The following is a 15,194-nucleotide window of genomic DNA, read 5'->3' as shown; positions in this document are numbered from 1 at the left end:
TGACATCTGTCTCAGTCATGTTGTGACTGTTGTGTATGCTGCCATCACCCAGGAAGCAACTGGAACTGCAACTCTGAGTGGACCTGCTTCTTCATCTTAATCTCTAAGTGTGTCTAAACGTATGCGAGAAGCCGTCATCACTTATTAACCATATTTGTTGCCATCGCCTTTGTCCAACACTCCAGTTTTGTAACTGTTTTGAAGCTATTACATTTGTACCAAATTTGCAGTCTTCTTGGTTTTTGATGCATTTAAATCCTAATCTTTTGTCTGTAATTGGCTCATCAGTCTGGAAACAAGATTTTGATTCGTGTGTGATGGAGGAAGAGCCGGTAAGGGCATTGATGACTGTCTAGATTCTCGTACTGTGAGTTTTAGATGTTGGTCTGCAGCAGTAGAGGAGCGGGTGAGATTACTCTGACAGGAAGCATATTGTGATCTAAGACAATATGTGCTTGCATGCAGTGGTGGGCATGCATAACTACTGATACTCAGTTTGATATTTTCCATTGTGGTGGTAGACAGTGCTGTTAGCAGCAGCAAAATCTGAAGTTTCAACCACAGAAATAACGGTATTCGGCTCTCTGCATTAAACCCCAACTTGAACGATGTTGTTACAGTAGTGTGTCAACAACAGTGACCTTGCACTTGCAGACATGCAAAATCATGGAACCATGAAAACAACCATGGAAAGAATTTCTATGAAATTCAACTCGATGGAAATGATCAACAGGCATGATTTCTCCCCGCATTGTTATAATATTTGAGACAATGGTGGCATGTCATTCAAAAACAGATCTATCTTTGTAAAGCATTGTTTTGATGGGTCAGCTGCCCAACTCACAAGGTCATCAGGAAACTTCACTTGAAACTTTTTTTGTATTTACCATGTTGAGTATTTTAGTTTGCTCCTGTAAAATATGCCTACAGTCATCTTTGGATACTATTTGGAGACAAACAGCAAACAACCAAATGTGCACATTTTGAGCCATCAGTCAGTAGCTTTTCTCTGAAATCTGTTCTTTCACATGCGATGTAGATATGTTTTAGTGAACTTCTCCATGCATTTCCCATAGGCTTCAATAGAACTGACACCAGTCTGGCATCAAGCCAAGCATTAAAACGTTGGTATTGTGATGTAATGACCCTTCCCTTGCAGGGATCGAGAAAATATCAAATGAGAGGGTCTGATTGAGAAGTCAGTAAACATCCAACATGTCTTTCCCTAAACACCTTTCATTGACCGCGATGGAGACAGCTTTAAGTCAGGAAAGATGTGAAGAAGAATTATTAGGTCTTAAGAAAAGCTGGCCGCAGCGTGAAGAAAACCCAACTGCACCGTCTGTATCCTCACTGCGCTGTTATGGTTAACATTCTGATTATGTGATGATGATTACCATTATAATGTGGTTTTCAGATAAGAACCACAACTCAGTCAACATCTTGAAATGTGTGACTTGTCTGTGCTTTGAAGTTGTAATTTGACATGTTGATCGTTTGTTGTGTCTAGCTGCCAAATGGTGCGTCACATAAAATGCTGCTGCAGCATTTGTGGGACTAGTGACGGGAATTCTGCCTTTTAGTGAGTCAGGTCATTTGGCTTAGCTCACCAAACCGCTCATTTAGCAGCACCTCTGCTAGCTCAACAAAATTTAGCATTTCTTTTGACCTATGATTGGTATGTGTGCAAATACATCAGTTGCATTATTCAATGAAAAAAGAAATCTGGATAATCCAATGCATTCAACCAGTAACAGCGATGTTATCTGGGAAACACAGTTGTCATGGCAATATATGTATTAACAGAGTCCATGTTCATATTTTAAATATTTTATTCATGCAGCTCAGATTCACAAAATGGCAATACAATGCTGTAGATTTCTCACTTCCATCAATTCTGTTGTCAGTTACTATGATTTTTGTGTTAACTTCATGTTTTTCAAGGCTTTTTAAAAGTCTTTACAAAACCAAGTGTAGAACTTACTGATGCTTTCTTCAAGTCCATTCAGTTAAAATCTTAATTCTCATCCATTTTAACTGAATGCTTCCTCGAATTTCCAATTTCAAAAACAGCTTTCCCTGAAGCCAATCACGATCTTCAGGGCCTACTGGACTGGAACACTGTAGTCAGTATTCAATTTGCTGGGCGTGCCTAAAAAAAGAGTCAACTACAAATGTATTTTAGAATTATTCCCCAGCAAACAGTGCTGCTAAACAGTAGATTAACAGCTGAATGACAAGGTTTGTATACAGGTAATGAGTGAAAAATACAACTAGCAAACACCATAGGACCTGTAAATGATCAAAGTTATTACAAACCTCTGTAGTAAGTAACTAGTAATGTTCTTGTAGAAGTTTAATGTGAGCATTTTAGCTGCTTTACTTTCTACTTTAGTAACTTAGTCCTTACCTGTTGACTGTGAAGGTCTCCTGCAGCCTTTAATGTCGACTCCCCCAGATTCAAGGGAAACTAGTCTCAGCTATGAAATCTCACCTGGTGCAGTACAGCTGGAGTGTGTTGCGCCCTCTTCACTTAAGCTCTAATGTGGACAATTTTCTGTTCGGACTGAAGGGGACAAGGTACGCTGGTGGAATGAAGACTGTAGCATTACAGACCAGAGAGGGGATACTTGTTTAATGAGCGTGACGGTTTTTAACAAGTTTGTTATACGTGATTTCATCATTAATAAAACGGACGATTAAATATAGGAGCTGTTTATTTTTCGAAAGTTCCTAGCAGAGTGTTCGAATCAATGCAAGCGGTTACACTGATGAGGTTCTTTAGCGCTGGCTATGATTTTGAGCACATCTGTTAACAGCATTGCTGCACAAGTCCGTTTATTAAAAACCAGTTCGACAATGGAAAGGTACATGTGAGCGCTTTGCGGTAACTGTCCTTATTAACAGTTACATTTGGCAACCCCCTACGTATTAGCAATTTAATGTTTTCACAGTAACGCCACATGGAGGTTTGGTTTTCGATGGAAAGGCTTAACATTATGGAACCAACGTGCAGATTAGATTTAATACCAAACAGGACTCAGTTTAGTTAAATCTACAGTCACAAATATTGCCAAGAGACTGCTGCTGAGATTACTCAGCTATCTAAGGTCACAAACATCATCAGAACACTAATTATTCCAACATAAAAGTACAAATAAAAAAAAAAGAAACCGCCTAACCCAGACGTCAAGCATTAAAAATACTACAGCACAGTAACAAACTAACACAATCAGGGGGGGAAAAATGCGAGTAAAAACTGTCCCAAAATAATAAAAACAAAAACAGACGTGGACGTCGGCAATTCACGTCCTCCTGCGAGCATCGCAGTGAACGCAACGCGCTCAGCCACAGACAGGAAGAGGATAGTGTCACGTGCATCAGGAGGCGGCGAGCGGCGACGCAGTCGGACGACGATCCTGAAAAAAGAGCAAATGACACAAATGAACTGTCTAGGACTGTTGGTGCAAGGCACGTTGTTCCATCTTAGCTACCTAGATGTTTGTTTTTTTCGAGTTTTGCATCTCGAGTCCCGTTCTTTAGTCAGAGATCCCAGACCTCAGAGTCTGTCTGTCGGATTGTGGCACACATTTAAAGCTGATAGTAGCTGAAATCCACGTTAGCGCACAGCAGCACTGCCAACGAATTTACAACTTGTTGAACAGCACTTCGTTCACATGCTCTTTCAAACCTGCTCTTCCACACAAGATCTAGAGCGTGCAGGACAAGTCACAAGCTGCCTCTGCCTTTACTGGGACGAATGGCAATTTTAGAAAAGATATGAACACCAGTCTACCTCAGACCTATTCTCACCTTCACATGCCAGGGCCTTGCTTAATAAGCGTAGCGTGCAGGCGGTGGCGGAGGCAGTCGATCCGCATAGGGGTCCCTGGCACGTGGCACTCCATATGCCGGGACCCGGGAAACGGGAGAGAGTCGGGAGCGCTCGTAGGAGTAACCATTACTGGCGGGGGGCATAGGCGTGCTAGGCGCTCTCCGGAGGGGGCTGCGATCTCGGGCATAGTACGAGGACGGAGGAGGTGGGAGGGGTCGACGCTCATACGGGTCAAGCGACGAAGTCATAAGACGATCTCGGACGACGGCTGAGGGGGGAGGGGGAGGAGGAGGGGCGCCAGCACGTTGGTCCTCGTAGGAGGCGATGCCATACGGACGAGCTCTGTACTTCTCATAGTAATCTACCACGCCATATCTGTCCCTCTCACCCTCATAGGGACGGTCGGGATAAACAGCTCGTCTAGGGGGAGGGGGTGGCAGAGGAGGGGCAGGGTAACCTGGGGGTATATGGCTGAGGCGGCCTCGCAGGTAGCTGGGTGGGGGGGGCTCATGCCTCTCTCCTGGATAGCGAGGGGGCCAATAACCACCCCTGTCTGGGGGAGGAGGAGGGTAGTCATCCCGTTCGTCATGTCTGGGACGGCTCTTAGAAATCTGGACATGGATGCGTTTGCCTACATACAAAAAAGGGTTAAGAAAAGACAAATTGATTATTTGATTTACAATGCGACAGCATATTACAACTTCATCTTAACTCGTTTCCCATAATGGTCTTTTCTTACCTTGAAATTCAGTGTTGTCCAGTCCCTTGATGGCATCCATGGCCTCATCAGAATTGGACATGTGTACAAAAGCAAAATTCTTGACAACAGCACACTCGGTGACTGTGCCGTACTCCTCAAAGAGAGCACGGAGCTCATCATCAGACCCCTTTTCAACATTTGCTACGTGCAGTTTGACTGAGCCCTGGTTCTTCCCGTGGCTCGCCTCCACGTTGATGGGTGTGCCATGAAGCTTGTACAGGTGCAGATTTTTAATGGCTTTGGTGGCTGCCTTGCGGTCATCCATGTGGACGAAGGCGTAGTTTTTGATGATGGCACATTCTGTGACTGTGCCGTACTGTGTAAAGAGTGCCTTGATTTCTTCCTGGTCTGCCTCTCGGGGCAGGTTTCCCACAAAAATCTTCACCATTGTTAAAGATCTGTTTTAGACAAAGTTAGAGGGAAAAATGTGTAAGAATGGGGAGGGAAAGTAAAATGCTAACCTAAAAATTAATGCCACTTGTCCTTTTATGTACAGCCTTAGACTATAAAGTGAAGTATGCCTTAATTTGTGTCTACATATGTCATTTTAGTCCCAGCTGCAAATTAAACAGGCCTGTTCATTGCAAAATGGCTGACGTCAGTTTAAGTAACGCAGCAAGGCAGCTTGCTATAATTTTGTACTTTTTACACAAGTTACTTAACTTCATTTAAAGTTATCATGTTTCTATCCGATTTGATGTTATATAGCTAAAGTTTGGCTTGTTACTTCACTCTAAACACAATTCCAGGTCTTGGTTTTGCAAATTAGTTAGCGCTAGCTGTCGGTTAGCTTGCTAGTCAAGCCACGCTAGTACACAAAGCACCGCTATCAATATTAGGCACCCAAGCAAAAAACGGCTGGCGAACAAATAGTAAAAGATTAGAAGATATTTCAAGAATTTAAAATGCCGTGAATTGTGAATATCAAGACACCGGCGTGGACATTTTAAGTTACCTTTTTTGCCGGGCGGCCTCTGTGTCTGCAAGAAATTCAAACCCTTTTCGAGAGCTTTCCTCTTGTCGACTTCCGGTTGTTTTGTGTCTGTCCGTTCCTCTTCTTCTTCGTGTGCCTCCCGGATTACAACCACAGCGACACCCACAGGCCGGGGCGGTGTCACCGCCAAAGTCTTATGGACAATAACAACAATCAACTGCCGTATCCGCGTTGTTTTATGTCTACATAGAATATTATCCATATCATCCGACCTGTGCTAATTATATCACCTTATATCACTATATTCCTCTCCCCAGTTCTGTGTGTAGTAGTAAAAAGTTACAAGTGAGCCATTTTACAAATGTTTTGCCCTGACTTGCCTGAAACCCCTTTCCAGTAAATCCCTGTTTGGCAATAACTCTATTATTTATGACCACCACTGTCACTTACCCCTACCTGACTCATGTGGTTACCTGGCAGTACAGGGGTACAAATTAGTTATGACTTCTCGTAATGAACCGTCCTGGGTTTATGTGTAACTTTTTAATTCTACAGCAGGGCTCAGCCGCTATGTCTGGACACATTGTTGACTCAGTAATAAATGTGAAACTATGCAGTGACTTCCTTTCTCTTTCGGATTGCATCATCACGGAGTTTTCGGTGCCGTAATGCGACGTTCAGGTGCCCATCTTGTAATTGTAAATTAGACAACAACAAATGCCGTCACGAAATATTTCATCAGAAAATAGTATTAAGTAGTCTTGCAACAGTTATTTTCATTTTTAAATAATCTGTTGATTATTTTTCAAAATGAACAGCCTGTTAAACATCAGAGAATCGAGAAAGAAATGGTCAAACAGGCCTATAACAAATTCCCTGAACCCAAGGTGGCCTCTTTATCGAGCTTTTATTGACGGTCAAAAACACAAATATTTTTAGATGAGTATAAAAAACACAAAGCAGCTAATCCTCACAGTTGATAAGCGTGAATGCTTGGTATATATCTTTAAAAAAAAGACAGTTCATTTGTCATCAAAATTGTTATTTCATTCGCTGTTAATCAACTAACCAATTAACTGTTTCAGCACACAAAGTTGAGCCAGTGACATGGCATGGAATTAATTGTTTCAAATTATTCAAAAATGCTTGTAAATCTATACTTTTCCTTTCTATTCACAACTGCAGAACCTCAGCCATATGGTGGGGAGTTTTCCGAACACGTACTTGAATGCACCATTGTTATTATCGGGTCTTGTGAGAGTGACGAAACTCTAGAGGGGCGAGGACAGCAGTTTCAGGAGGAGTCTTCCTCTTTTCACTCTCAGCATTGTTAGTTCGTTCTCTCTGAGTGTTTGCAATAAGTTTGATCCAACTTCTCTGTGGAGGGAGCAGAAGCACTTGTCCTGATCGTGAAATAATACACTTCAACACAAAGGTAAGGCACAGACATCTATAGGCAGGAACTAATGAATTACTTTACTTTTGTTCTGACCAGTAAACCACCTCATCTCACTGGATTTCTAATAGGGTTGTTTGTCTTCTATTCCAAACAGCCTTTCATCACTGAAGGGCAACAGGTAAATCCACCTTCCAGTGATTTCATCAGGAGCTTTGGAGCAGGTCTTTGTTTCATGATGAATGTGTCTGAGACAATGGAAACAGAGGAGGATCTCCTAACATGTCTCCACATCAAGCTTTATCACCCTCAGCAGAATTGTAAGGGCCTGTACAGCCTGCTTCGTCTGGGGAACAGAAGCAGACACTCAGCAGATGACCCCTTCAGGCTGGGACGTGACACCCAGGCCTGCACTTTTGGCCTGTTCGACGCCAGGGTGTCTCGCAAACAGCTGGCCCTCCATGCCTACCGAAAACCCCAGAGCCCGGACATGTTGTTCACCATCCAGAACTTGAGTCAGAGGGGGCAACTGTCGGTGAACGGCTCAGTGCTGGGCTACCTGGAAAGGATGGACCTCCCAGACAAGGCCCTGATCCGGTTTGGAGAGTACGAGATGCTGATCGTCCGTGAGTCTGGCGAGGCCAAGGGGAGCTTCGAGGTGGAGTTTGAGGTGCTGGCAGTGCCTCCATCTAGAGAGACTTGCATGTGTGTGCCCACCAACACACCTGTCATGGACACGGGCTCGTATGTGACGAGCACTTTCCAGGCTGAGCTCAGAGCACATTTCCCCCTGGAGACTGATGAGACTCTCTTATGCCATACAGGGTGAGCCATTGCTGCTCTTTTAGATGTTCTGACTCTTTACTTCATTTACTTGTATTAAAAGTACTGTGTAGTTGTGACATTAGTATCCAAGCAGGCTTAGATAAGATCCCTCTCAGTAATGTGAAATCATTGTATTATTTTGTACTGTATGTCTATTACTCCTTGCCCACAGATGAAAAAGCTGTGGTCTTTGTAGCACTGTCTTTTAGTGTAAATGTTATTAAGATGTTTCTTTCTACATTTCAACCTGAGCACATTAAAGTGTTTTTTGTTAACATTTCTTCTGAATGTTGTACTGTGTCTGTCAGCCATAGATTGACAACTAGACAATGGTGAGAAACTGAGGTAGAAAACATAGAACAACATGCACATCTCTCTTTCTTAAGTGTCAAATTTGTGGAAACATGCAGTTTCACAACGCTCTCTATTCAGTTACACTCAGCGGTGGAATATGTATTCAGGTATTCCCTTACTTAAAGCAAGTAAAAGTGTCAAGACATTATAAAACTGTTCCACATTCAAAATTCCCCTTGCAAACCACAGAACTATCCAAAATAATATTATACACAGAGAAAAGTAGAGGCACTTGTTATGGATTCACCCTATGAGTTATATTATCATATGATGTTGGATCATTACCATCAGGACATTGATGTGTAATCAGTGATTTAATATTCTTACTGGCCTAAACATTTAGCCAAAGTACAGTAATAAAGTAAATGTAATTAGTTACATTCCATCACGCATTTCAGGGGCAGTTGCAAAGGTGAGACAGTGCATTATGGTGGATTTGGGTAATAGTTCACTCGCCGGCCCTCTAACACCAGCACGAGTCAAAGGTAGAGACATCCTGGTCAGGTATCCGGTTTGGGTCAGGGCGAGAAACTGCTGGTCTTTGGTAATACTCTTCAAAGTTCAGTCTGGTTAATGAATCCGAATTTTACTATACTGAATTTACGAGCAAGACACACAAGACGAGATCTTTATCTATTTACGGCAGCAGAAGAACAATCACAGTGGCAGCTGTGAAAGGCAGAATGAGGTCAGGAATGTGGCTGTTGTCATGCAGGCTGTAGTTAGACCAGTCCAGCAAACCATATAAAATCACTTCTGGTCAACACAGCAATGAGACTCTAACCACACCCAGGACTTCTCAAAACCAGAGTCCAGAGAGAAGGGGGTGTGATAAAAAAGCTTCCAAAAAGGAATAAAGAAAATAACACTTCTCACTCTTGAAATTATACTTTGAGTAATTTACAGATTGATTTGTCTCGTTTTCTTTCCCCAAGTAGCAAAAAAGCCTCTCTCTAATGTATGTTGGGAGATAATCCAATCCACTGCAACCGCTGAAGTTAACATAGCCTATTTTATATTCCACACATTATTCATTGAGGGGAATTTTCTATTGTCCATATATTTCAGAAAACCAGACTCCACCTTTACTCTTCAAACTGTTGATTAGAAAAGAGGTTTTGTCAAACATGGAGAACTTTCTTAGGAATCTTCGCCGTCAGAGGTAAAAGCTGAGACAGATGCTTGGAGCTACAAGACAGATGGAAACGGTCACATTAATCCACCTGAGATTTACAGCGAACTGTGTCAGACAAACCTCCATCACACTGTATGTGTAACCTTGTTATTCTATTTTTTTTTTAAATGCACACCAAGACCACCCGAATAAGACAGAATTTCAAAGACAACAATTCATACTTTGAGAAAAAATAAATCTTTATATACCAAGGTTTATCATGCTTAAACTTTTCATACTGAAAATACAATGTAAAAAAGAATTTTGTAAAAAATACATTTTATTTATTAGGCCAAATGGACTGTACCAAAATCCAGTCACTATTGTAACACTAAGTAGCTGAAGCCAAAACTCCATTTCATCCATTAAATAGAGAGAGCTGGTTAGAGGACACTGATTCAATGGGAATAAGCTTTTCTTCATGTTTTTTAACACATCATCCAAAGATGTAACCATGCAGGTTTTCTGGGGACTGAACATTGATTCCAGCTCAGCAACCAATGGACCAAACTTTCACTGAAGGACTACATCCACTTCCCATGAAGACAACTTACACTTCAATATGAAGTCCAAAGGAGACTTGTCAGTTTTGTGAGTTTCATCTGATCCCATCTTTTCCCAGCTTGTAAACTCCAGTGAATTCACTCCAAGATCCTGCAGACAAAAAGACATGGTCAGCAGTAACACTCCCCAGGAATGATGCAATTAAACCTTTTCATCATTCGTCCATTACCTCATACACAGGTTGCACTGGCAAATTTTAGTGAGACCCAAACAAAAATAAGCACCAGCTTCACTGAAGATTGGACAACTATAATTTGCTTAAAGAATTCATCTTTTTCAAATGCCTGAGAACAAATTTAGTGAGAGTAATTTTAAGATGAAGTACTTCAACCAAAGGTATTTGCTTTACAAATTAAAAATATCTACACACATACACAATAATAATTTGAAAATACAATTTTTATACGTTTTTTTTTCTTCTTTAAATTGTACTGAAGTATGAATGCAACACCACAGAGGGGAGGCAAGAGACAAGGTATTGCATTAGTAAGAGTTGCTTTGCAGTAAAGTTTAAATGATACCTACCTCTTCTCTACAGGATGCTGCACATCTTCCCAGGATGACTTACCATGAGCTGGAATCTCCTGCATAGAGTCTAACAACCTACAAAAAGGACAAATTCTAAGAATACCAAGACTGCATGATATTTGTGGTACAAATGTAAATGCTGAGTGTTAAGACAATAATGCAAAGTGGGACTAATGACAGAAATGAAGAATGCAAATCAAGACTATACAACAGTTGCTGCGAGACGACACAAACATAGGTCAACGCAAAGCTCTGTTAAGTATTGTCGTACTTCTAGGAAAACCACAAACTGGCTCGACACAAGGTAGGTAATGGACGCGTGCAGTCACAGAGGAAGAACACAGGAAAAAGAAGTTCCACTAAATTTGTTTGGCAATTTTTTTAAATCACTCCTGGGTTTGTGGACAGCTGCAGACTTCATTAGACACACTGACTCTGAGGGTCTTTGAGGGGAAGTCAGACTTTGTTCACGTTTAAGTTTGTATGTATGTCTTTAACAAGGGCAATGACTGAAGAAGGTATAAATCAACTCAACCTTTGTCAAGTTGTCAATATAAGGGAACAGCTTTTTTTTAGTCTTCACTTCGCATCGCCAGCATTAGCACGAGATATCAATGGAAAGTAGATTGGCCGTTGCTTCGCAATAAAAAGCACACGTCTCACGCGTTTTCTGACATTTTCACTGGAAACGAATGACGCTGAGAAAACATCACCCACCATGTGTCAAGCTGATGACTCTGAAGTATGTGAATATTGAAACTGAAAGTGTATTAAGAGTTTAACGCCTGGGTTTTACTAGATAAATCTGCTCTGATGAACAGCGTTTGTCTGCCAAGTATTTAGATTAGGTGGCCTACCCAACGAGGAATAATTTCACAGTTAAAACGTCGTTTTTGGCTTGATTTGTTTATTTAAAAAGCCTTCAAATGAAAAGCAAGTCGTAAAGTGAATAAAATCACACATAACGCTGCTATAGACTATTTTCGCAAGAAAAGGTAACACAAAGTGTCAAAAGAACAAAACCACACTGGAACTTTGGATTCGTCATGCTAACATGTGTTGCCAGAGATTACTTTACAACCTGCCACATAAAGTATTATTAAAGCACCTCTGCACTGAATTTTTATGACTTATTTTGATGAGCATTTTGTCATCAACAAACAAGTTTAGTCTTAACACAATTTTGTTTACAAAGACTCCATATATTTTCATTTAAATGACTTCCCTTGTTTTGAAATTATGTCAGTTTCCCAGAGGTGATATTCATTTTAAAAGGCTGAAGAGCAGAGTGTATTTGGCCATTACAGACGGCGTCACACTAAAATAGATTAAGCACCTTAGTCAGCATCCTATTCTGCAAAACAGTTTAAGGATTTAAACAGCAAAACAAGCAGAGGAACAGAAAAGGCATAAACAGCTCAGAAGAATACGTGAACTGTAGACATGGTATCGTATGTTTTTAAGTACGGGACTGTCCGCAATACAGTATCTTCCAGTAAGTCTCAGGTGAACGCAACGCAATCCGCCATAGACGAGGGAGATGTATAGCGCCACGTGCATCAGCAGACGACGACGATCTTGTCATATTCTAAACCTGGAAAGAGAGCACACCACACATGTCAAGGAGCGTGTTTTACTCAGGATTCGCGCAAGACTGATCTTTGATGTTAAAGCAGCAGTATTTTAGGAGTCAACCTAACATCTGCAATGTAATATTGATTTCTTGGTTGTGTAGGCATTAAGAGCTCTGGCTGATAGTGATGGTTTAAAGTGTGATTCTTCCTCAATTTAAGGCTGCAGCTCTCAAATTACTTTTGGTACACATTTCTTGAATGTCACGAAACATCCACACTGTTCTCACCTTGTATTACACTGTCGTGGGCCTAATAGCCTGCATATCGAGGTGGCGGTGGTGGCGGCGGCATCGGCACTCCCTCCGAGAAGGAGTCCCTGGGACGGGGAGCTGCATACATTGAAGGGTTGGGCAGCGGGGAGAGTCTGGACCGCTCGTAGGAGTAACCGTTACCAGCTGATGGAGCAGGTGGAGGGGGTGGTCGTCTGATGGGGCTTCTGTCCCTCATCATGGAGGACAGAGGAGGAGGGGTGGGGGGCATACGGTGCTCGTATGGTTCATGAGTCCCCATTCCAAGACGCTCTCTAAGGAGTGCTGGAGGGGGCGGAGGAGGCGGGATGGCACTGGAACGCCTGTCATCGTAGCCTGTCGTGTTGTTAGGACGGGCTCTGAATCTCTGATAGTAATCAACTACCCCATAGCCGTCACCATAACCATGGTCGGGGTACGGAGCCCGTCTCGGGGGAGGAGGAGGAGGAGTGGATTGTGGCGGCGGAGGAGGATAAGCATGCATGCGGCCTCTGTAGGGAGGCTCCGGCCTGTCCCCTGGGTAGTGAGGAGGATAATAGCCTCCTCTTCCTGGCGGAGGTGGATAGTCTTCCATCTCCTCCTCTGGTGCCCCTCTGGCTCTGCTTTTTGATATCTGAACATGTATACGCTTTCCTGAGAATGAGAAAAAAAACATTGTCCCTCAAATCTAAACAGGTTGCATATGCACAGTGCGGAAACCACAACAACTCCCAACCCTTTTATTCATAGAGATTATCAAAGTCGCTTACCTTGAAACTCTGTGTTATCCAGGCCCTGTATGGCATCCATGGCCTCATCTGAATTGAGCATGTGCACAAAGGCAAAGTTCTTGACAATCGAACACTCTGTGACTGTGCCATACTCTTCAAACAGCTCGCGGAGCTCTTTATCGAAGCCCCTTTCCACATTGGCTACGTGGAGCTTCACAGGGCCCTGGTACTTCCCTCTGCTGGGCTCCACATTGATGGACCTGCCATTCAGCTTACACAGGTGAAGCTCGCGGATGGCTTTGGTGGCTGACTTGCGGTCTTCCATATGGACAAAAGCATAGTTTTTGTACTTGGCACATTCTGTCACGGTGCCATACTGGGTAAACAGAGCTTCTACTTCATCCTTCCCAGCGTGCTGAGACAGGTTACCAATGAAAATCTTCACCATCGTTGCTCCAGTGTACTTCTCTAAAGGGGAAAAGACAGAATGAGACCGTGCAGGCCATCATGTGCTCAACAGATAGTAACTACTGAGAGGGCAAATGGCTAATGTATAACGTCATTATCAAGAAATAGAAAACTTGTCATCGAAGCGACTGCAGCCTAAGTGCCACAGGGCCAAAAGGGTAATCAAATATATCACCAAGTGGCTTGTTTACCGTAGTTCTTATTAATCTTTTATTTTTGTGACTAGTCCAACAGCTATACGACTTCAAAATACAGCAGGCAAGTTCCGACAAGTTTCCGTGTTTACTTCCTGCTCAGAGACCTGGGCTCCGTTCATTTGGTATGGTCGCTATTAGCAAGCTAACATTAGCTTCCAGGTGTTAGCCGTGTTGTCTCTTTTGACGAAACCAAATAAAATTCAGTTCAACCACTGACATTGTATGGGGTTCCGTTTGAAGATGTGTGCAAACTAGCTTACAGTCATAACAAAAGCGACAGAAACACATAGAGAAAAACATAAAAGCGACCGCACTCACAGCTCGAAATCAGCGCCACAACGAAGTCAAAAATCCAGACGAAGATGAGATACCGCGTATACGGACAGGAAATATGCGCGCAACGAGGAATCAGATTCGTAGATAGGCTTGTCGCTCAAAAAGTACGCGCTGTGATTGGGGGAAGGAATGAAGGGAAGTTTTATCCGGAAATTGCATTTCTTGCCGCTGGTATTACGGTATGGCATGACTGTGTTGTGAAACGCTTACAGTAGGTACAGTACTTGAAAAAATATACCTAGTACTTACTTTATACCACTGGAGACCTAATTGATTATCTTTCGTTTTTTGAGGACTTGTTGAGTATTAAGCTGTACACGGGAATCATTTTAGAGGTGAAGTAAACAACAGCTTCTTCCACCTGGTGACTAGAACAGTAAATGGCCAGCAGAGGGAGACACACACTGACAGAAGCAAAGTGAAACAGCTGAGGATAATTAAGCCTCTTTCCTGCAGCATCATGCTAAAGTATTTACAAATCAACGCACTAACATGTTTGAGTCCAGCTCCAGCTCCCCAGAAACATTCCAGTAAAAACTGTAAGAACGAACAGTGCTTTGTGTAACAGGATATAGAACCCAAATTGTCATCTAAATATTGAGTGAGTGGCCATTTGTTTCAAGGCTGAACAACCTATCAAAGAATAAGTCTTACATCTCAGCAAAAAAAAAAAAAAAAAAAAATAGTGTTTTGATGCATGATGGGATGAAATACAGTACAACGCCTGTCTGGAAATTAAGTATGTTGGTGCACAAGACTGAACTCTAAGAATTTGTCAGCTATCGCTACAGACCTGCATGATACTGTATGTTGGAAGTGAACTAATCTAAATGACATGAAACACAAATGAACTAATAGCATGTAGTAGAGGTACCTTAGGCATCAAATACATACCTTGAATTTGTCCGGATAGGCTTTCGTCAGTTTTGAACATCTGGACTCTGCAAAGCTTCTCAGCCTCTGTCATGTTTCATGCTTCTTTTGAAGCCATTCTTGTGTCTCTCTGGCTTACGTCTTCACAGGCTTTTCGGGGCCTGCAACAGAGGCATCCTCACAGCATGATACTGCACCCACCATGCTGCATGTGGAAGATGGTGTCGTTCTGATTATGTGGTGCATTTATTTTACATCAAACACAGCATTTAATGTGATGGCCAAAAAGCACAAGTTTGCTCACATCAGAACAAATCATTTAGAACATTGTTTTGGTTCAGTATCTCCCCGATGCTGA

At 42.3% G+C, this 15,194-nt stretch overlaps 2 protein-coding genes across 2 annotated transcripts; one reads left to right on the top strand and one right to left on the bottom strand.

Moving 5' to 3' along the window:
- Window positions 1-1,814: 1,814 nt before the first annotated feature.
- Window positions 1,815-13,995, bottom strand: rbm4.3 (RNA binding motif protein 4.3). Its single transcript, XM_041965667.1, has 7 exons — window positions 13,946-13,995; window positions 13,002-13,430; window positions 12,262-12,885; window positions 5,551-5,722; window positions 4,575-4,993; window positions 3,814-4,466; window positions 1,815-3,419 (listed from the first exon to the last, which is right to left on the bottom strand). The coding sequence occupies exons 2-6, from the start codon at window positions 13,408-13,410 to the stop codon at window positions 3,835-3,837; spliced, it is 2,256 nt and encodes a 751-aa protein (XP_041821601.1). The 5' UTR covers window positions 13,411-13,430; window positions 13,946-13,995; the 3' UTR covers window positions 1,815-3,419; window positions 3,814-3,834.
- Window positions 6,825-8,030, top strand: tifa (TRAF interacting protein with forkhead associated domain). The gene is made up of 2 exons (XM_041964764.1): window positions 6,825-6,964; window positions 7,083-8,030. Exon 2 carries the CDS (start codon window positions 7,161-7,163, stop codon window positions 7,752-7,754), a length of 594 nt encoding a protein of 197 aa, XP_041820698.1. The 5' UTR covers window positions 6,825-6,964; window positions 7,083-7,160; the 3' UTR covers window positions 7,755-8,030.
- Window positions 13,996-15,194: the final 1,199 nt, after the last annotated feature.

Source organism: Chelmon rostratus, chromosome 23 (assembly GCF_017976325.1).
Source record: "Chelmon rostratus isolate fCheRos1 chromosome 23, fCheRos1.pri, whole genome shotgun sequence".
NCBI classification, from domain to species: Eukaryota; Metazoa; Chordata; class Actinopteri; order Chaetodontiformes; family Chaetodontidae; genus Chelmon; species Chelmon rostratus.
Note: the sequence above shows the minus strand (reverse complement) of the source record. Positions and strands in the feature narration are given on the sequence as shown.

Coding starts and splice junctions, on each gene's coding strand:
- tifa (XM_041964764.1), top strand. CDS start 7,161: ATGATGAATGTGTCTGAGACAATGGAAACAGAGGAGGATCTCCTAACA.
- rbm4.3 (XM_041965667.1), bottom strand. CDS start 13,410: ATGGTGAAGATTTTCATTGGTAACCTGTCTCAGCACGCTGGGAAGGAT. Junction 12,886..13,001: donor GGATAACACAGAGTTTCAAG/GTAAGCGACTTT, acceptor TCTCATTCTCAG/GAAAGCGTATACATGTTCAG. Junction 4,994..5,550: donor GAGGCCGCCCGGCAAAAAAG/GTAACTTAAAAT, acceptor TGTCTAAAACAG/ATCTTTAACAATGGTGAAGA.